The following is a 22,456-nucleotide window of genomic DNA, read 5'->3' as shown; positions in this document are numbered from 1 at the left end:
TGCACAAAAAGCGGGAACGATGGAGGGTCTCGCTATGACTGAGTGGTCTCGGCTCGGGGCTGCTGCACAAAGAGCGGTAACGATGGAGGGTCTCGCTATGACTGAGGGGTCTCGGCTCGGGGCTGCCGCACAAAGAGCGGTAACGATGGAGGGTCTCGCTATGACTGAGTGGTCTCGGCTCGGGGCAGCTGTGTTATACTATATTTTCATGGGGGGGCGCTATCAGCGGAGTCGTTGCTGCAGACTCTGTTGGACATCTGTCAGCAAGGCAGCTCCGGGCTGGAGGGCAGTAAGTTCCTCATCTCATGCGTGAGAAGTAATACAGCGAGGACACGTCATCTGCTGCCGGGACCGGCTACATACATGATGCTGACGGAAGTATGGACACACACAGAAGGGGGTGCAATTCAATGTAGTTCCCATTTCCCATCCTTCGACCTCAGTGACTGCTGTCCCCTCCGCCCTGCTCCCCACCAGATCCCCATACATGAGTGGAAGGGCTGCAGATGGTGATGGGGGATGATGGTGTGTTGGGCGCACGGATACGGCGTTCTGGTTCGTCCTGCTAGAAGGGATGGATGTCCGGAATTTGGGTCAGCCAGTAATGTCTGCAGACATTCTGCTCCCCCACCCTGTGTGCCGTATGACATGGTGGTCGGCCATGTTGGTGGAGACATGGAGCTGTACCAGAGTATTACAACAGGGGAGGTGATGCCACATTGTCCGGGATGTCTCTGTGCCTGTTGGTGGTGAGGGTGGACTTCACTATAACCAACGGCCCTCGTCCTTCCCCCGCCAAACTGCCGTCGCATAGAAACCGCTCTGCAGGAAACCGCCACACCCAAGTGCGCCATCTGATGGGAAGATGGTGGATTGTGATTCATCTGTCCACAACACTTGCTTCCACTCACTTACTGTCCGTCACTCCAAGCCCCATCGCAGGCACCGCTGTGCATCCACTGCTGGGATGTTGTGTGCAGCGGCTCGTCCATGGTAACCATTCACATGCTGCTCCCTACGGAGGGTTCTGGTACTAATAGATGTCCCAACGGCCTGTGAGACCCCCTGAGTGAGGGCAGACGATGTGTGTGATGTCTTCACAGCTCCTACAAGGCTTCGTTGTCCATGTTCTGGCAGTCCAGGTCTCCCTGACCATGGCGGCACGGCACACACGGGATGGCTTCCATCCCCCAGTAGCATGGAAAACAGTGGAAGGTCCAGAAGCTGCGATGTCCATACTGATGTTTGGTGTAACCCCCCAACAGACTCTATTGTCAGCTCTACACTTGGTGACCTCTCACCACCAGACCCCGCTATCAGCTCTACACCTGGTGACATCCCCCCCACCCACCAGACTCCGTTGTCAGCTCTACACCTGGTGACATCCCACCACCAGACCCCATTGTCAGCTCTACACCTGGTGACATCCCCCCACCAGAGCCCGTTGTCAGCTCTACACCTGGTGGCATCCCACCACCAGACTCCGTTGTCAGCTCTACACCTGGTGACATCCCACCACCAGACCCCGTTGTCAGCTCTACACCTGGTGACATCCCCCCACCAGAGCCCGTTGTCAGCTCTACACCTGGTGGCATCCCACCACCAGACCCCGTTGTCAGCTCTACACCTGGTGGCATCCCACCACCAGACCCCGTTGTCAGCTCTACACCTGGTGGCATCCCACCACCAGACCCCATTGTCAGCTCTACACCTGGTGACATCCTCCCACCAGACACCATTGTCAGCTCTACACCTGGTGACATCCCACCAGCAGACCCTGTTGTCAGCTCTACACCTGGTGACATCCTCCCACCAGACACCATTGTCCTCTCTACACCTGGTGACATCCCACCACCAGACCCCGTTGTCAGCTCTACACCTGGTGACATCCCCCCACCAGAGCCCGTTGTCAGCTCTACACCTGGTGGCATCCCACCACCAGACCCCGTTGTCAGCTCTACACCTGGTGGCATCCCACCACCAGACCCCATTGTCAGCTCTACACCTGGTGACATCCCACCACCAGACCCCGTTGTTGGCTCTACACCTGGTGACATCCCACCACCAGACCCCGTTGTCAGCTCTACACCTGGTGGCATCCCACCACCAGACCCCGTTGTCAGCTCTACACCTGGTGACATCCCACCACCAGACCCCGTTGTTGGCTCTTCACCTGGGGGCATCTGATGGTTTCTGTATTGGGGTCTTCTGTGTAATTCTCTCCTTTCTACGTAATGCTCACACATCAGGTGACCGCACCGGACTGCTGGGGCGCCAATACTTCTGTCAGCTAGTATCTGCTCCATATACACTGTGCTGACAAAGTACGAAGTGCTAGATGTGTCTGACCCAACTGTAGTGTCCCTGGACCGCGGCCTGTGGGGGCCAAGGGGGTGACTATGAATGTAAGCTGTGTCCCCTATGAAAGGCCGCATGTTGTATGTTGCAGTATGGTTTCCACATTGTAGCAGCTCCTACTTCCATGGCTTCACCCCTTATGCCATCGTTTCACCTCCTGTACATAGCCTTTGAATGCAATGCCAGAGCTATGGTAAACACTGACACAGATAGTACAGGTGGAGATAGTGGAGGTACTGGCCGCTGTGATGTGGGGTTATTATACAGAACTGTTATGTTTTTGTGTTTGTTTTGTTAATTAAAGCCCAATTTCTTTTTGTCCTCCTTCAGCCCAGCCCGCCCTCTATCCAATATGAATGAGGCTCTGGTCACTCACATCTCCTCCGGTGCCCCAACGCCCACGAAGAGGTACGTGTCTGCCTGTATGAGTCAGTGATGTGCGCAAGCAGGATATGGGGGGGGGCGAATGTAGAGATGAGTATTAGATGACCATGTATGCAATATGGTGAATATATCCTTACTACCAAACCTGTCCCATATATAACAGGGGTGACTGTTCTGTATATACCACTACTGCAGGACCTGTCCCGTATATACCAGGGGTGACTGTTCTATATATACCACTACTGCAGGACCTGTCCCATATATAACAGGAGTGACTGTTCTATATATACCTCTACTGCAGGACCTGTCCCATTTATATATGAGGGGTGACTGTTCTGTATATACCACTACTGCAGGACCTGTCCCATATATAACAGGGGTGACTGTTCTGTATATACCACTACTGCAGGACCTGTCCCATATATAAGAGGAGTGACTGTTTTGTATATACCACGACTGCAGGACCTGTTCCATATATACCAGGGGTGACTGTTCTGTATATACCATTACTGCAGGACCTGTCCCATATATACCGGGGGTGACTGTTCTATATATACCTCTACTGCAGGACCTGTCCCATTTATATATGAGGGGTGACTGTTCTGTATATACCACTACTGCAGGACCTGTCCCATATATGAGAGGTGACTGTTATGTATATACCACTACTGCAGAGCCTATCCCATTTATATATGAGGGGTGACTGTTCTGTATATAGCCCTACTGCAGAACCTATCCCATTTATATATGAGGGGTGACTGTTCTGTATATACCACTACTGCAGGACCTGTCCCATATATATGAGGGGTGACTGTTATGTATATACCATTACTGCAGGACCTGCCCCATATATACCAGGGGTGACTGTTCTATATATACCTCTACTGCAGGACCTGTCCCATATATAATGAGGGTGACTGTTCTGTTTATACCATTACTGCAGGACCTGTCCCATATATAAGAGAGGTGGCTGTTATGTATATACCACTACTGCAGGACCTGTCCCATTTATATATGAGGGGTGACTGTTCTGTATATACCACTACTGCAGAGCCTATCCCATTTATATATGAGGGGTGACTGTTCTGTATATACCATTACTGCAGGACCTGTCCCATATATACCGGGGGTGACTGTTCTGTATATACCACTACTGCAGAACCGGTCCCATATATAAGAGGGGTGACTGTTCTGTATATACCACTACTGCAGAGCCTATGCCATTTATATATGAGGGGTGACTGTTCTGTATATACCACTACTGCAGAGCCTATCCCATTTATATATGAGGGGTGACTGTTCTGTATATACCACTACTGCAGAACCTATCCCATTTATATATGAGGGGTGACTGTTCTGTATATACCACTACTGCAGGACCTGTCCCATATATAAGAGGAGTGACTGTTTTGTATATACCACGACTGCAGGACCTGTCCCATATATACCGGGGGTAACTGTTCTGTATATACCACTACTGCAGGACCTGTTCCATATATACCAGGGGTGACTGTTCTGTATATACCACTACTGCAGGACCTGTCCCATATATAACAGGGGTGACTGTTCTGTATATACCACTACTGCAGGACCTGTCCCATATATACCAGGGGTGACTGTTCTGTATATACCATTACTCCAGGATCTGTCCCATAAATAAGAGGGGTAACTGTTCTGTATATACTATGACTGCAGGACCTGTCCCATATATACCGGGGGTGACTGTTCTGTATATACCACTACTGCAGGACCTGATCCATATATACCAGGGGTGACTGTTCTATATATACCACTACTGCAGGACCTGTCCCGTATATACCAGGGGTGACTGTTCTGTATATACCACTACTGCAGGACCTGTCCCATATATAACGGGGGTGACTGTTCTGTATATACCTCTACTGCAGGACCTGTCCCATATATACCGGGGGTGACTGTTCTGTATATACCACTACTGCAGGACCTGATCCATATATACCAGGGGTGACTGTTCTATATATACCACTACTGCAGGACCTGTCCCGTATATACCAGGGGTGACTGTTCTGTATATACCACTACTGCAGGACCTGTCCCATATATAACGGGGGTGACTGTTCTGTATATACCTCTACTGCAGGACCTGTCCCATATATAACGGGGGTGACTGTTCTGTATATACCTCTACTGCAGGACCTGTCCCATATATACCGGGGGTGACTGTTCTGTATATACCACGACTGCAGGACCTGTCCCATATATACCGGGGGTGACTGTTCTGTATATACCACTACTGCAGGACCTGTCCCATATATACCGGGGGTAACTGTTCTGTATATACCTCTACTGCAGGACCTGTCCCATATATACCGGTGGTGACTGTTCTGTATATACCACTACTGCAGGACCTGTCCCATATATACTGTAGGTGACTGTTCTGTATATTCCACTACTGCAGGACCTGTCCCATATATGAGGGGTGACTGTTCTATATATACCACTTCTGCAGGACCTGTCCCATATATACCGGGGGTGACTGTTCTATATATACCACGACTGCAGGACCTGTCCCATATATACCGGGGGTGACTGTTCTGTATATACCACGACTGCAGGACCTGTCCCATATATACCGGGGGTGACTGTTCTGTATATACCACGACTGCAGGACCTGTCCCATATATACCGGGGGTGACTGTTCTGTATATACCACTACTGCAGGACCTGTCCCATATATACCGGGGGTAACTGTTCTGTATATACCTCTACTGCAGGACCTGTCCCATATATACCGGTGGTGACTGTTCTGTATATACCACTACTGCAGGACCTGTCCCATATATACTGTAGGTGACTGTTCTGTATATTCCACTACTGCAGGACCTGTCCCATATATGAGGGGTGACTGTTCTATATATACCACTTCTGCAGGACCTGTCCCATATATACCGGGGGTGACTGTTCTATATATACCACTACTGCAGGACCTGTCCTATATATACCGGGGGTGACTGTTCTGTATATACCACGACTGCAGGACCTGTCCCATATATGAGGGGTGACTGTTCTGTATATACCACTACTGCAGGACCTGTCCCATATATACCAGGGGTGACTGTTCTATATATACACCACTCCTGCAGGACCTGTCCCATATATACTGTAGGTGACTGTTCTGTATATTCCACTACTGCAGGACCTGTCCCATATATGAGGGGTGACTGTTCTATATATACCACTACTGCAGGACCTGTCCCATATATAACAGGGGTGACTGTTCTGTATATTCCACTACTGCAGGACCGGTCCCGTATATACCGGGGGTGACTGTTCTGTATATACCACTACTGCAGGACCTGTCCCATATATGACGGGTGACTGTTCTATATATACCTCTACTGCAGGACCTGTCCCATATATACCGGGGGTAACTGTTCTGTATATACCTCTACTGCAGGACCTGTCCCATATATAACAGGGGTGACTGTTCTGTATATACCACTACTGCAGGACCTGTCCCATATATGATGGGTGACTGTTCTGTATATACCACTACTGCAGGACCTGTCCCATATGTGAGGGGTGACTGTTCTATATATACCACTACTGCAGGACCTGTCCCATATATACTGTGGGTGACTGTTCTATATATACCACTACTGCAGGACCTGTCCCATATATACCGGGGTGACTGTTCTGTATATACCACTACTGCAGGACCTGTCCCATATATACTGTGGGTGACTGTTCTATATATACCACTACTGCAGGACCTGTCCCATATATACCGGGGTGACTGTTCTGTATATACCACTACTGCAGGACCTGTCCCATATATGAGGGGTGACTGTTCTGTATATACCACTACTGCAGGACCTGTCCCATATATACCGGTGGTGACTGTTCTGTATATACCTCTACTGCAGGACCTGTCCCATATATACCGGTGGTGACTGTTCTGTATATACCTCTACTGCAGGACCTGTCCCATATATACCAGGGGTGACTGTTCTGTATATACCACTACTGCAGGACCTGTCCCATATATACTGTAGGTGACTGTTCTATATATACCTCTACTGCAGGACCTGTCCCATATATAAGAGGGGTGACTGTTGTGTATATAGCATTACTGCAGGACCTGTCCCATATATGAGAGGTGACTGTTCTGTATATACCATTACTGCAGAGCCTATCCCATTTTTATATGAGGGGTGACTGTTCTGTATATACCACTACTGCAGGACCTGTCCCATATATGAGAGGTGACTGTTCTGTATATACCATTACTGCAGAGCCTATCCCATTTTTATATGAGGGGTGACTGTTCTGTATATACCACTACTGCAGAGCCTATCCCATTTATATATGAGGGGTGACTGTTCTGTATATACCTCTACTGCAGGACCTGTCCCATATATAAGAGGAGTGACTGTTTTGTATATACCACGACTGCAGGACCTGTCCCATATATACCGGGGTTGACTGTTCTGTATATACCACTACTGCAGGACCCCTTCCATATATACCAGGGGTGACTGTTCTGTATATACCATTACTCCAGGACCTGTCCCATATATAAGAGGAGTGACTGTTCTGTATATACTATGACTGCAGGACCTGTCCCATATATACCGGGGGTGACTGTTCTGTATATACCACTACTGCAGGACCTGTCCCGTATATACCGGGGGTGACTGTTCTTTATATACCAGTACTGCAGGACCTGTCCCATATATACCGGGGGTGACTGTTCTGTATATACCAGTACTGCAGGACCTGTCCCATATATACCGAGGGTGACTGTTCTGTATATACCAGTACTGCAGGACCTGTCCCATATATACCGGGGGTGACTGTTCTGTATATACCAGTACTGCAGGACCTGTCCCATATATACCGGGGGTGACTGTTCTGTATATACCACTACTGCAGGACCTGTCCCATATATACCGGTGGTGACTGTTGTGTATATACCACTACTGCAGGACCTCTCCCATATATGAGGAGTGACTGTTCTGTATATATCATTACTGCAGGACCTGTCCCATATATACCGAGGGTGACTGTTCTGTATATACCACGACTGCAGGACCTGTCCCATATATACCGGGGGTGACTGTTCTGTATATACCACTACTGCAGGACCTGTCCCATATATACCGGGGGTAACTGTTCTGTATATACCACTACTGCAGGACCTGTCCCATATATACTGTAGGTGACTGTTCTGTATATACCACTACTGCAGGACCTGTCCCATATATGAGGGGTGACTGTTCTGTATATACCTCTACTGCAGGACCTGTCCCATATATGAGGGGTGACTTTTCTGTATACACCTCTACTGCAGGACCTGTCCCATATATGAGGGGTGACTGTTCTGTATATACCAGTACTGCAGGACCTGTCCTGTATATACCGGGGGTAACTGTTCTGTATATACCAGTACTGCAGGACTTGTCCCGTATATACCGGGGGTAACTGTTCTGTATATACCAGTACTGCAGGACCTGTCCCATATATACCGGGGTAACTGTTCTGTATATACCAGTACTGCAGGACCTGTCCCATATATACCGGGGGTAACTGTTCTGTATATACCAGTACTGCAGGACCTGTCCCATATATACCGGGGGTAACTGTTCTGTATATACCAGTACTGCAGGACCTGTCCCATATATACCGGGGGTGTCTTTTCTTTATATACCCCTACTGCAGGACCTGTCCCATATATACCGGGGGTAACTGTTCTGTATATACCAGTACTGCAGGACCTGTCCCATATATACCGGGGGTGACTGTTCTGTATATACCAGTACTGCAGGACCTGTCCCGTATATACTGGGGGTAACTGTTCTGTATATACCACTACTGCAGGACCTGTCCCATATATACCAGGGGTGTCTTTTCTTTATATACCCCTACTGCAGGAGCTGTCCAATATATAACAGGTTTACTTGTCCGTGTGAATGCACCCTTAGACTGGCACATTGTAACAAACCCTCAGCTGTGAGATATGAGATCTGTGCAGGTTTTTTTATCCTATGGATCTAGAAAATGTTTCTAATCACTGACAGCAAGCAGAGCTCTTGAAAATAGTGGATACTTTTAGAATGACGCTGATTAGGAAGGGGCTGCAGATCTGTGTGCTGCGCTGCTCCTGCTCCTCTGTGTCGCTGCTCTTGGGGGGCTGCCGCCCGTCTCTTCTGCTGCCCGTCTCTCTCCCTCTACGTCCGTGACGCAGTGTGGCAGGGGGTGCCGTGTTCTGCCAGTGCCCACCATTGTCTGCTCCTGCCACTTCTCTGCCCACTCATGCAGGTGCCCATCTGTCAGGCTTCACGCTGCTCTACAGTCTCTGCTGTGCTTTGCCCATCCTGCTGTACTTTATGATCTGGTCTTATGCTCCAATCACATCCAAAGCTGCGCTGCCAATCCTGCTGCTGCCTCTTACTCTCTGGCTGCATGACTCTGTGCCAGGCTTCCCTGGTGCGCCCCCTCGCAGTAAGCCTGGGTGCCTCCATTCTACATGTCCTTGCATGCTACCACCTATGTGGCCCCCGGGGGGTGCTCATGCTGTTTACATTGTTGTCACCAGGTCCCAGCACATCATGGACAGCCGCCTCCCAGACGAGCATGCCGTGATAGCGGACTATGTGGCCCGGCTCCGCACTGGCACACGGTTAGTGATAGGCGGCGCCTGGCTGCTGATCTAACTAATATCAATGGCTGACAGATTTAAAGGGCCGGTCACTGCTGGAATTTCCCGTCTGGTACGTGGCGGCACCCAATCCTTCACAGCACGGTTGGCGCCTCACCGTACGCTCCAGTCACGTGGATGATTTACGCGAACATTTCATCACAACATTATGTCTTCTACTGCAGTCACATCCAGAGCTGCATTCGCCATTCTGCCGGTTTGTTGTTGGCTCTCTTCGCATCTAGCGCCCCTGGTGGCCATGGAGGATATAGTGTATACCCCAAACGCCACGTACAGAGTCCCCTGTCTCACTCTGCTGTGCAGCCGGTGAATAGCAGAACTTTTGAGCGCAGCTCTAGCAGTGATCGGAGGATAAGATCACCTCTGGGTGAGCAGCTGGCATTGCAGTCAGTAGCTGTGGTGCCCACCTTGCACCCTCATGTACGCCCTGACACGCTGGGCCTGGTTTCTCAGCAGTAAGATGCCCCGGCCACCTGCAGCAACCAATCACAGTGCAGCATTCACGTTACCACAGCAAGTTAGGACATGAACGCTGCACTGTGATTGGTTGCTGGGGCATCTTACTGCTGGACAGAGCTGCGGGAGGCGTTGCAGTGTATTGAGTGTGGGGGGTGTTCCGTACCCCAGAATATAACACGCTGCCCCCACCTGGTCCTTCAGTGCATGCTCCGCCCCCAGACCACATGACCAGTGCGGACTACTACACCCATTGTATGAGCAGTCTGGGGGGGAATCTGAGGAGCTCCCTGTATAATAATACCCCGCAGTGACCACTCACTGGTCATCACCCCCCCACAGTACATGGTCCCTACCAGGGTGATGAGAGTGATGCATTGTGTGTGACGGGGAGATTAGATTGTGAGCTCCTGGGGTCAGGGATGATGGGAGTGATACATTGTGTGTGATGGGGAGATTAGATTGTGAGCTCCTGGGGTCAGGGATGATGGGAGTGATACATTGTATGATGGGGGAGATTAGATTGTGAGCTCCTGGGGTCGGGGATGATGGGAGTGATACATTGTGTGTGACGGGGAGATTAGATTGTGAGCCCCTGGGGCCAGGGATGATGGGAGTGATACATTGTGTGTGATGGGGAGATTAGATTGTGAGCTCCTGGGGTCAGGGATGATGGGAGTGATACATTGTATGATGGGGGAGATTAGATTGTGAGCTCCTGGGGTCGGGGATGATGGGAGTGATACATTGTGTGTGATGGGGGGGATTAGATTGTGAGCTCCTGGGGTCAGGGATGGTGAGAGCAATACACTGTGTGTGATGGGGGGATTGGATTGTGAGCTCCTGGGGTCAGGGATGATGGGAGTGATACATTGTGTGTGTGATGGGGGATTAGATTGTGAGCTCCTGGGGTCAGGGATGATGGGAGTGATACACTGTGTGTGAGGGGGGGATTAGATTGTGAGCTCCTGGGGTCAGGGATGATGAGAGCGATACACTGTGTGTGAGGGGGGGATTAGATTGTGAGCTCCTGGGGTCAGGGATGATGAGAGCGATACACTGTGTGTGAGGGGGGGATTAGATTGTGAGCTCCTGGGGTCAGGGATGGTGAGAGCGATACACTGTGGGTGATAGGGAGATTGGATTGTGAGCTCCTGGGGTTAAGGATGATGGGAGTGATACATTGTGTGTGATGGGGAGATTAGATTGTGAGCTCCTGGGGCCAGGGATGATGGGAGTGATACACTGTGTGTGATGGGGAGATTGGATTGTGAGCTCCTGGGGTCAGGGATGATGGGAGTGATACATTGTGTGTGTGATGGGGGGATTAGATTGTGAGCTCCTGGGGTCAGGGATGGTGAGAGCAATACACTGTGTGTGATGGGGGGATTGGATTGTGAGCTCCTGGGGTCAGGGATGATGGGAGTGATACATTGTGTGTGTGATGGGGGATTAGATTGTGAGCTCCTGGGGTCAGGGATGATGGGAGTGATACATTGTGTGTGTGATGGGGGGATTAGATTGTGAGCTCCTGGGGTCGGGGATGATTGGAGGGATACATTGTATGTGATGGGAGATTAGATTGTGAGCTCCTGGGGTCAGGGATGATGGGAGTGATACCTTGTGTGTGATGGGGAGATTAGATTGTGAGCTCCTGGGGTCAGGGATGATGGGAGTGATACATTGTGTGTGATGGGGGGATTAGATTGTGAGCTCCTGCGGTCAGGGATGATGGGAGTGATACAATTGCGCTCATGTGGTGTTGTGCTTCCCTTGACAGTGTGCTGGACAGCCCCAGCCGTCTAGATGAGGAGCATCGTCTCATTGCTCGGTACGCCGCCAGACTCGCTGCAGAAGCCGGGAACTCCGTGAGTAACTGACTGTTGACTTGCGTTCTTCCTAACTTGTACCCCAACTATACATGCTCTTCTACTCCAGTCACAGCCGGAGCTGCAGCTAATGCCTGGCTCCTCCTCCCAACATCAGTATATTCTGTCAACCACTTCTCTCATTTCCTACCAATCCTTTCTTCCTGTGCTGTACTCTAGTCACACCCAGAGCTGCACAGACCCTAAACCAGCAGGGGGCAGCAGGGAGGTATAAGTTGTGTCTGCAGCTCTGGATGTGTCTGGAGTAATCAGACATATTGTCACACCTTCTCATGTTCCCCTCCGCAGCCTCGGCCGCCAGCTGAACTCAGCTTTAACTTTGACGCCAACAAACAGCAGCGACAGCTGATCGCCGAGCTGGAGAATAAGAACAGGTAAGACCGCGAGCGTCCGCCATGACGTTACACGTACAAAACAGCATGGGGAGTGAGCGGAGTATGGGGTGCGGGTCATTGTTAATAGCTGCGTGTGTTGTGCACCGCAGCAGACTCACTTGTCAGGACCTTTAGCTCTGTTCATCCTGAGCTTCCTGGTTCTTGAATAGAATGCCAAAACAGCATTGAAGACTGACACACAGGCTGAGCAGTGGGAAAGGAGGATTACGTGGGTGTATTATGATGGTTTGTCCTGACATACGGCGTAAGCCATGGGTGGGATATAGCTATATGAGCAGCGCAGAGGGCGGAGCCTCACTGCAGCTCTGTGACGGACGTCTGTCCCATGTTGTCATTGCAGAGAGATCCTACAGGAGATTCAGCGGCTGCGCCTGGAGCACGAACAAGCCTCGCAGCCCACCCCCGAGAAAGCGCAGCAGAACCCCACCCTGCTGGCCGAGCTGCGGCTGCTGCGGTAAGTGTCGGGGGGGGGGGGAGAGGCGGCGGCGGTCCTGTCACGTGACGCCTCACTGCCTGCTGGACTGCAGTTATGAGGGCGCTAAGATGTCCTGATCACCTACAGCAGCCAATCACAGCGAGACGATTCCTCCTTAACCCCTTTATTACTGCAACAGAAACGGGGGGGCACTGCTTTCATTTTAACCCCTTCATTACAGCCCCACAGACAACTCTCGCCTCAACCCCTTCATTACAGCCCACAGACAACTCTCGCCTCAACCCCTTCATTACAGCCCCACAGACAACACTCGCCTCAACCCCTTCATTACAGCCCCACAGACAACACTCGCCTCAACCCCTTCATTACAGCCCCACAGGCAACACTCACCTCAACCCCTTCATTACAGCCCACAGACAACACTCTCCTGAACCTCTTCATTACAGCCCACAGACAACACTCACCTCAACCCCTTCATTACAGCCCACAGACAGCACTCACCTCAACCCCTTCATTACAACCCACAGACAACACTCACCTCAACCCCTTCATTACAGCCCACAGACAACACTCACCTCAACCCCTTCATTACAACCCACAGACAACACTCACCTCAACGCCTTTATTACAGCCCACAGACAACACTCACCTCAACCCCTTCATTACAGCCCACAGACAACACTCGCCTCAACCCCTTCATTACAGCCCACAGACAACACTCACCTCAACCCCTTCATTACAGCCCACAGACAACACTCACCTCAACCCCTTCATTACAGCCCACAGACAACACTCACCTCAACCCCTTCATTACAGCCCACAGACAACACTCACCTCAACCCCTTCATTACAACCCACAGACAACACTCACCTCAACCCCTTCATTACAGCCCACAGACAACACTCGCCTCAACCCCTTCATTACAGCCCACAGACAACACTCACCTCAACGCCTTTATTACAGCCCACAGACAACACTCACCTCAACCCCTTCATTACAGCCCACAGACAACACTCGCCTCAACCCCTTCATTACAGCCCACAGACAACACTCACCTCAACCCCTTCATTACAGCCCACAGACAGCACTCACCTCAACCCCTTCATTACAGCCCACAGACAACACTCACCTCAACCCCTTCATTACAGCCCACAGACAACACTCGCCTCAACCCCTTCATTACAGCCCTACAGACAACACTCGCCTCATCCCCTTCATTACAGCCCACAGACAACACTCACCTCAACCCCTTCATTACAGCCCCACAGACAACTCACCTCAACTCCTTCATTACAGCCCCACAGACAGCACTCGCCTCAATCCCTTCATTACAGCCCAAGAGGCAACACTTGCCTCAACCCCTTCATTACATCACTACAGACAACTCTCACCTCAACCCCTACATTACAGCCCCACAGACAACACTCGCCTCAACCCCTTCATTACAGCCCCACAGACAACACTCACCTCAACTCCTTCATTACAGCCCCACAGACAACACTCACCTCAACTCCTTCATTACAGCCCCACAGACAGCACTCGCCTCAATCCCTTCATTACAGCCCAAGAGACAACACTCGCCTCAACCCCTTCATTACAGCCCAAGAGACAACACTCGCCTCAATCCCTTCATTACAGCCCAAGAGGCAACACTCGCCTCAACCCCTTCATTACATCACTACAGACAACTCTCACCTCAACCCCTTCATTACAGCCCCACAGACAACACTCACCTCAACCCCTTCATTACAGCCCCACAGACAACACTCACCTTAACCCCTTCATTACAGCCCCACAGACAACACTCGCCTCAACCTCTTCATTACACCCCCACAGACAGCACTCACCTCAACCCCTTCATTACAGCCCCAGACAGCACTTACCTCAAGCCCTTCATTACAGCCCCAGACAGCACTCGCCTCAACCCCTTCATTACAGCCCCACAGACAGCACTCACCTCAACCCCTTCATTACAGCCCCACAGACAGCACTCGCCTCAACCCCTTCATTACAGCCCCACAGACAGCACTCGCCTCAACCCCTTCATTACAGCCCCACAGACAGCACTCACCTCAACCCCTTCATTACAGCCCCACAGACAGCACTCGCCTCAACCCCTTCATTACAGCCCCACAGACAGCACTCGCCTCAATCCCTTCATTACAGCCCAAGAGACAACTCTTGCCTCAACCCCTTCATTACATCACTACAGACAACTCTCGCCTCAACTCCTTCATTACAGCCCCACAGACAACACTCGCCTCAACCCCTTCATTACAGCCCACAGACAACACTCACCTCAACCCCTTAATTAGAGCCCGCAGACAACACTCACCTCAACCCCTTCATTACAGCCCACAGACAACACTCACCTCAACCCCTTCATTACAGCCCACAGACAACACTCACCTCAACCCCTTCATTACAGCCCACAGAGAACTCGCCTCAACCCCTTCATTACAGCCCCACAGAGAACACACACCTCAACTCCTTCATTACAGCCCCACAGAGAACACTCACCTCAACCCCTTCATTACAGCCCCACAGACAACACTCACCTCAACCCCTTCATTACAGCCCCACAGACAACACTCGCCTCAACCCCTTCATTACAGCCCACAGACAACACTCACCTCAACCCCTTCACTACAGCCCACAGACAACACTCACCTCAACCCCTTCATTATAGGCCACAGACAACACTCACCTCAACCCCTTCATTACAGGCCACAGACAACACTCTCCTCGACCCCTTCATTACAGCCCACAGACAACACTCACCTCGACCCCTTCATTACAGCCCCACAGACAACACTCACCTCAACCCCTTCATTACAGCCCCACAGACAACACTCACCTCAACCCCTTCATTACAGCCCCACAGACAACACTCACCTCGACCCCTTCATTACAGCCCACAGACAACACTCGCCTCAACCCCTTCATTACAGCCCACAGAAAACACTCGCCTCAACCCCTTCATTACAGCCCCACAGACAACTCACCTCAACTCCTTCATTACAGCCCCACAGACAACTCACCTCAACTCCTTCATTACAGCCCCACAGACAGCACTCGCCTCAATCCCTTCATTACAGCCCAAGAGGCAACACTTGCCTCAACCCCTTCATTACATCACTACAGACAACTCTCACCTCAACCCCTTCATTACAGCCCCACAGACAACACTCGCCTCAACCCCTTCATTACAGCCCCACAGACAACACTCACCTCAACTCCTTCATTACAGCCCCACAGACAACACTCACCTCAACTCCTTCATTACAGCCCCACAGACAACACTCACCTCAACTCCTTCATTACAGCCCCAGACAACACTCTCCTCAACTCCTTCATTACAGCCCCACAGACAGCACTCGCCTCAATCCCTTCATTACAGCCCAAGAGACAACACTCGCCTCAACCCCTTCATTACATCACTACAGACAACTCTCACCTCAACCCCTTCATTACAGCCCCACAGACAACTCACCTCAACCCCTTCATTACAGCCCACAGACAGCACTCACCTCAACCCCTTCATTACACCCCTACAGACAGCACTCACCTCAACCCCTTCATTACAGCCCCACAGACAACTCTCACCTCAACCCCTTCATTACACCCCTACAGACAACACTCGCCTCAACCCCTTCATTGCAGCCCACAGACAACACTCACCTCAACCCCTTCATTACAGCCCACAGACAGCACTCACCTCAACCCCTTCATTACAGCCCACAGACAACACTCGCCTCAACCCCTTCATTACAGCCCACAGACAGCACTCACCTCAACCCCTTCATTACAGCCCACAGACAGCACTCACCTCAACCCCTTCATTACAGCCCACAGACAACACTCGCCTCAACCCCTTCATTACATTCTTTCATTATTTCAGAAATGCCGTTCCCCCCTTAACCCCTTGATTACTACACAGACAAGGACTCTCATCTTAACCCCTTCTCTGTAAGGCAAAGACTGTCCCACATAAACCCCTTTCTTGTAGCATTAGCCTATATTGTATTAACCCATTCATTGCCACGTCTGAAAGTCTCCCACCTCACAGTATTTCATGAAGAGAATTCTGTGTTATCCCTTTCCTTCCTGACCATTTAGTGACTAATATCACAGTAAGAGTGGCTGGCATGACCCTGGGAGGTGATGCCTGGTACTGCATTAACCCGGGGATGGAGGGAGACCTAGGAAACCGTCTCAGCTGCCTCCAGGATTAATGTGCGTGCTCTGTCCACAGGCAGAGGAAGGATGAGCTGGAGCAGAGAATGTCAGCTCTTCAGGAGAGTCGGAGGGAGCTGATGGTGCAGCTGGAGGGGCTGATGAAATTGCTGAAGGTAAGAACCAATGGAGGCCACCAATCGGGCGCACAGTGCTGGTCACAGTGGCGAGAAGCAGAATCACGGCAAGGCTGCGTAGTGGGGAACTAGAACATGAGGGGGTCCTTAACCCGGTCACCTTGTGTGCCCCCATCCACTGGTCCCAACACCTCCTAACAGTCTGGTCAGATGCTGCTCTCTACTGGTGGTCTGTAGGGGGGTCCTGAGCCTGGTCACCATGTGTGCCCTCACACATCCACTGGTCCCAACACCTCCTAACAGTCTGGTCAGACGCTTCTCTCTACTGGTGGTCTGTAGGGGGCGTCCTCAGCCCAGTCACCTTGTGTGTCCCCATCCACTGGTCCCAACACCTCCTAACAGTCTGGTCAGACGCTCCTCTCTACTGGTGGTCTGTAGGGGGGTCCTGAGCCTGGTCACCTTGTGTGCCCCCATCCACTGGTCCCAACACCTCCTAACAGTCTGGTCAGACGCTCCTCTCTACTGGTGGTCTGTAGGTTGCGTCCTGAGCCCAGTCACCTTGTGTGTCCCCATCCACTGGTCCCAACACCTCCTAACAGTCTGGTCAGATGCTCCTCTCTACTGGTGGTCTGTAGGGGGGTCCTGAGCCCGGTCACCTTGTGTGCCCCCATCCACTGGTCCCAACACCTCCTAACAGTCTGGTCAGACGCTCCTCTCTACTGGTGGTCTGTAGGGGGGTCCTGAGCCCGGTCACCTTGTGTGCCCTCACACATCTACTGGTCCCAACACCTCCTAACAGTCTGGACAGACACTCCTCCCTACTGGTGGTCTGTAGGGGGTATTCTGAGCCCGGTCACCTTGCCTGCCCTCACACATCCACTGGTCCCAACACCCCCTAACAATCTGGTCAGAACGGCCCGGTGGGGGACAATTCATTGCTACGACCATCCAGCTCCTCACACCCCAATAATGCGTCCCCCTCTGGTAACGGGGTGAAATCTCTTCCCTGCGTTGTAGAGGCGTCTAGTGGTCAACAAGCTCTACAAGCGGAAGAAGAGGTCACTACACACAAGGAGCCTCCGAGAGCCTCTTATAGGCCAAGGGGGGAACCAATTTTAGGGCCTCCGGGGACAAGACCGTCCATCTAATCACCACAACTCTCATCATTATCTGCCTGAGATGGAACTGCATGCAGAGTACTGCAGCAGCACAACAGCTTCTTCTGGGGGCGAGGGTGGTTTTTGTTTTTTTTTTGTTTGTTTTTTTTAACAAAGAGTGTATTTGGCTCACTTAGGACATTGGCTGGATTTCTGCCTCGGTTATGTATGTAATCCCTCACACCGCCCCCTGGTGTCTAACATCATGATTACTGGGAGCAGCGGATTCGCTGTATGATCCGGTGCATGATGTTCATGAGATTGAAGCTGTCATTCGTATACTGAGGGGGCGCCTGCCGGCTGTCACCTAGAGGAGAAGTCCATGTACTGCAGCAGGTTAAATATTTCTGGGACGGACTGTACAGTGATGCAATCCAGGCCTAGTGATCCACTCCACAATAGATCCCTCATTGCACTCGTCCTTGTGTACATCCTGCATCACAACAGATCACCCCATTATACTGGTCATTATATACATCCTAGATCATTTTATGTATTCCACAACTGATCCCTCATTCCATCAGTCGTTCTTTACATGCTGGATCATGTGATGTATTCCACAACAGATCTACAAATTATGTACTTCCTGGATTATTTGATCCTCTCCAGAACTGATCATTCTCATTATGCAGATCATGTCATCTATCCTGCAGCAGATCCCTCATTATACTGATTATTACATACATTCTGGATCACGTGATCTACCTCCACAACTGATCATCTAATTTTACCAGCCATTATATACATCCTAGATCACATGATCTATTCTGCAACAGATTCCTCACTATACTGGTCATTATGTAGATCCTGGCTCGTGATTTACTTCACAACGTATTACCCAATTATGCCAGTAGTTATATACATTTCTAGATCAGGTGACGTATTCCACAGCAGATCTCTCATTAAACCGGCCGTTATGTGTATCGTGGATCATGCGATCTATTCCTAAAGTGATCTCCTGATTATACTGGTTATTATGTGCTTCCTGAATCATGATATGCTCCAGATCTGATCACTCTCATTATATCGATCATTATATACATTCTTGATCATGTGATCTATTCCACAACAGATCCCTCATTATACTGATGATCTGTACATCCTGGATCCTGGGATCTACTCCTCAGCTGATCTCTTGATTTATAGTGGTCATCATGTACATCCTGCATTATGTGATCTACTTTATTCCATAACAGATCCCCTCATTATACCTGTCGATATGTTCATTCTGAATCATGTGATCTGCCTCCCAATAGATCTCTCATTATAGCTGTTATTATGTACTTGCTAGATCATGTGATCCACTCCAGAGCTGATCTCCGTTATTATATTGGTCATTGCATACCTCCCACATTTTCTCTGTTCCAGGACTGATCTCCTCAGGCTGGTTGTAGTGGACAGATCATGTATACCAGAATCCACTCCCACATTGTACTAGTCTTTCATTTGTGTGATCTATTCTAGAGCTGATCTCCTCATTGGTCGTTGCATGCGTCATTGATCTTGTGATCTGTTGGAGAGCTGATGTATAAATCAAAGCTCATGTGATCGACTCTTGAACTGATCACTGTGTATATCCTGGCTCATGTGATCTATTGTAGTTGGGAACAATGCAGGTGGCATGAAAGGATCACATGTTGCATCATATCATCTACTCCAGAAGTGTAATGTTGCGCTGGTCATGTTGTGTGTTGTGTGATCCCGCTAATCCATGCGCCCTCTTCAATCAATTGTTGAGTGTTTTGGGGTAAATCGGGTGCGCACCTACATTTGCAACTTTCTCCATCAGTATCGTGGCCCACGGCCGGTGATCAGGTCTCCCCATTGCATTTACCCTGGGTTAGGCCCCCCTAATCCAGAATCATTGCCTACATCCTGAATCAAGTGATCTATTCCAGAGACAATCTCATTAAATGGGTTCTGTGTCCATCCGGGGACTAAACGTCCATTCTACCTCTGATCAGTCTGGTCTACCGGTCATTATCTGCTCAGCATATTCTTCATACCAGTCATTGGAGATTACATGACCGACTCTGGAGCTGATCTCCTTATCCTAATGGTCATTGCCTCCATCATGTAATCTATTGCGCAGCTGATTTTCTCATTATACTGATCATGTAATCTATTTCACAGTTGATCCCCTCCATTATGTCTTTCTAATGTTAGTCAGGTGATCTGTTCCTAAACCGATCCCTTCATTGTATTAATCATTGCATCCATCCCAGCTGATGTGATCTAGTCAAGAACTGATCCACTATCATACTGGTTATTATATATGACCTTCCCTTGTGATTTACTGTAGGACTGATTCCCTTATCATACTGATCATTGCGTATTCATGTGATCTATTCCATAGCTGATCTCCTCATTATATACACTACTCCTCTTGTGATCTACTACAGCAATGATTCCACAACCCATATCATTTCATCAGTTCCATAGCCAATCATCTCTTTATACTAATTATACACGCGCCATTGTGTTTATCCTGATTCACCGGATCTATTCCATAGCTGATTACCTCATTATGCTAGGCAATATATACACAACTCCTCTTATGATGCAGGACATGGAATCATTTCTGCAGTAGATCACATCATCTGTTACATGGCTCATCACCTCATTATACACACATCATGTGATCTACTCCGGAACTGATCCCTCATTATAGCAGTCATTGTGTACACGACTCCTCTTGTGGTCTACTGCAGAAGTGATTCCCCGTCTTGCATCATATCATGTTACATGGCTGATCATCTCATTATGCACACGTCATGTGATCTACTCCAGAACTGATTCCTCATTATAGCAGTCATTGTATACACGACTTCCCTTGGGATCTACTGCAGAAATGATTCCACGTCCCGTATCACATTATCTGTTCCATAGCTGATCACCTCATTATATCGGTCATTATGCACACGTCATGTGATCTACTCCAGAACTGATCCCTCATTATAGCAGTCATTGTATACACGACTCCCTTTGGGATCTACTGCAGAAATGATTCCACGTCCCGTATCACGTCATCTGTTACATAGCTGATCACCTCATTATACCGGTCATTACACACGTCATGTGATCTACTCCAGAACTGATCCCTCATTATAGCAGTCATTGTATACACGACTCCCTTTGGGATCTACTGCAGAAATGATTCCACGTCCCGTATCACGTCATCTGTTACATAGCTGATCACCTCATTATACCGGTCATTACACACGTCATGTGATCTACTCCAGAACTGATCCCTCATTATAGCAGTCATTGTATACACGACTCCCTTTGGGATCTACTGCAGAAATGATTCCACGTCCCGTATCACGTCATCTGTTACATAGCTGATCACCTCATTATACCGGTCATTACACACGTCATGTGATCTACTCCAGAACTGATCCCTCATTATAGCAGTCATTATACACACGTCATGTGATCTATCCCCAGAACTGATCCCTCATTATAGCAGCCATTGTGTACATGACTCCCTTTGGGATCTACTGCAGAAATGATTCCACGTCCCATATCACGTCATCTGTTACATAGCTGATCATCTCATTATAGCAGTCATTATACACACGTCATGTGATCTACTCCAGAACTGATCCCTCATTATAGCAATCATTATACACACGTCATGTGATCTACTCCAGAACTGATCACCTCATTATAGCAGTCATTATACACACGTCATGGGATCTACTCCAGAACTGATCCCTTATTATAGCAGTCATTATACACACGTCATGGGATCTACTCCAGAACTGATCCCTTATTATAGCAGTCATTATACACACGTCATGGGATCTACTCCAGAACTGATCCCTTATTATAGCAGTCATTATACACACGTCATGGGATCTACTCCAGAACTGATCCCTTATTATAGCAGTCATTATACACACGTCATGGGATCTACTCCAGAACTGATCCGTTGTTATAGCAGTCATTATACACACGTCATGGGATCTACTCCAGAACTGATCCCTCATTATAGCAATCATTATACACACGTCATGTGATCTACTCCAGAACTGATCCCTTATTATAGCAGTCATTATACACATGTCATGGGATCTACTCCAGAACTGATCACCTCATTATAGCAGTCATTATACACACGTCATGGGATCTACTCCAGAACTAATCCCTTATTATAGCAGTCATTATACACACGTCATGTGATCTACTCCACAATGGATCCCTCATTATAGCAGTCATCATACACACGTCATGTGATCTACTCCACAATCGATCCCCTGATTGGACCTATATCCTCCATTGTCATGCTCCGCACCTGTAGCCCCTCCCCTTCTCGGCACAGCTCCGCTGTTTTATCACTTTCGCCCTTTGTTCACGTGTTTCTA

At 49.6% G+C, this 22,456-nt stretch overlaps 1 protein-coding gene across 8 annotated transcripts in view; it reads left to right on the top strand.

Moving 5' to 3' along the window:
• Window positions 1-22,456, top strand: part of DTNB (dystrobrevin beta) — a 139,942-nt gene that overhangs the window by 98,024 nt on the left and 19,462 nt on the right. For 6 of the 8 annotated variants that reach the window (XM_066594403.1, XM_066594404.1, XM_066594405.1 and 3 more), the window contains exons 10-15: window positions 2,689-2,766; window positions 9,320-9,403; window positions 11,679-11,766; window positions 12,076-12,161; window positions 12,523-12,636; window positions 16,875-16,971. In XM_066594403.1, the coding sequence (XP_066450500.1) occupies window positions 2,689-2,766; window positions 9,320-9,403; window positions 11,679-11,766; window positions 12,076-12,161; window positions 12,523-12,636; window positions 16,875-16,971 (547 nt within the window). The remainder of the gene's footprint in view (window positions 1-2,688; window positions 2,767-9,319; window positions 9,404-11,678; window positions 11,767-12,075; window positions 12,162-12,522; window positions 12,637-16,874; window positions 16,972-22,456) is intronic. The other 2 variants (XM_066594407.1, XM_066594406.1) reach the window with 1 other exon arrangement.

This window comes from Eleutherodactylus coqui, chromosome 1 (genome assembly GCF_035609145.1).
Source record: "Eleutherodactylus coqui strain aEleCoq1 chromosome 1, aEleCoq1.hap1, whole genome shotgun sequence".
Lineage (NCBI taxonomy): Eukaryota > Metazoa > Chordata > Amphibia > Anura > Eleutherodactylidae > Eleutherodactylus > Eleutherodactylus coqui.
The sequence above is the reverse complement of the archived record's forward strand: the minus strand, read 5'-3'. Positions and strand labels throughout refer to the sequence as shown.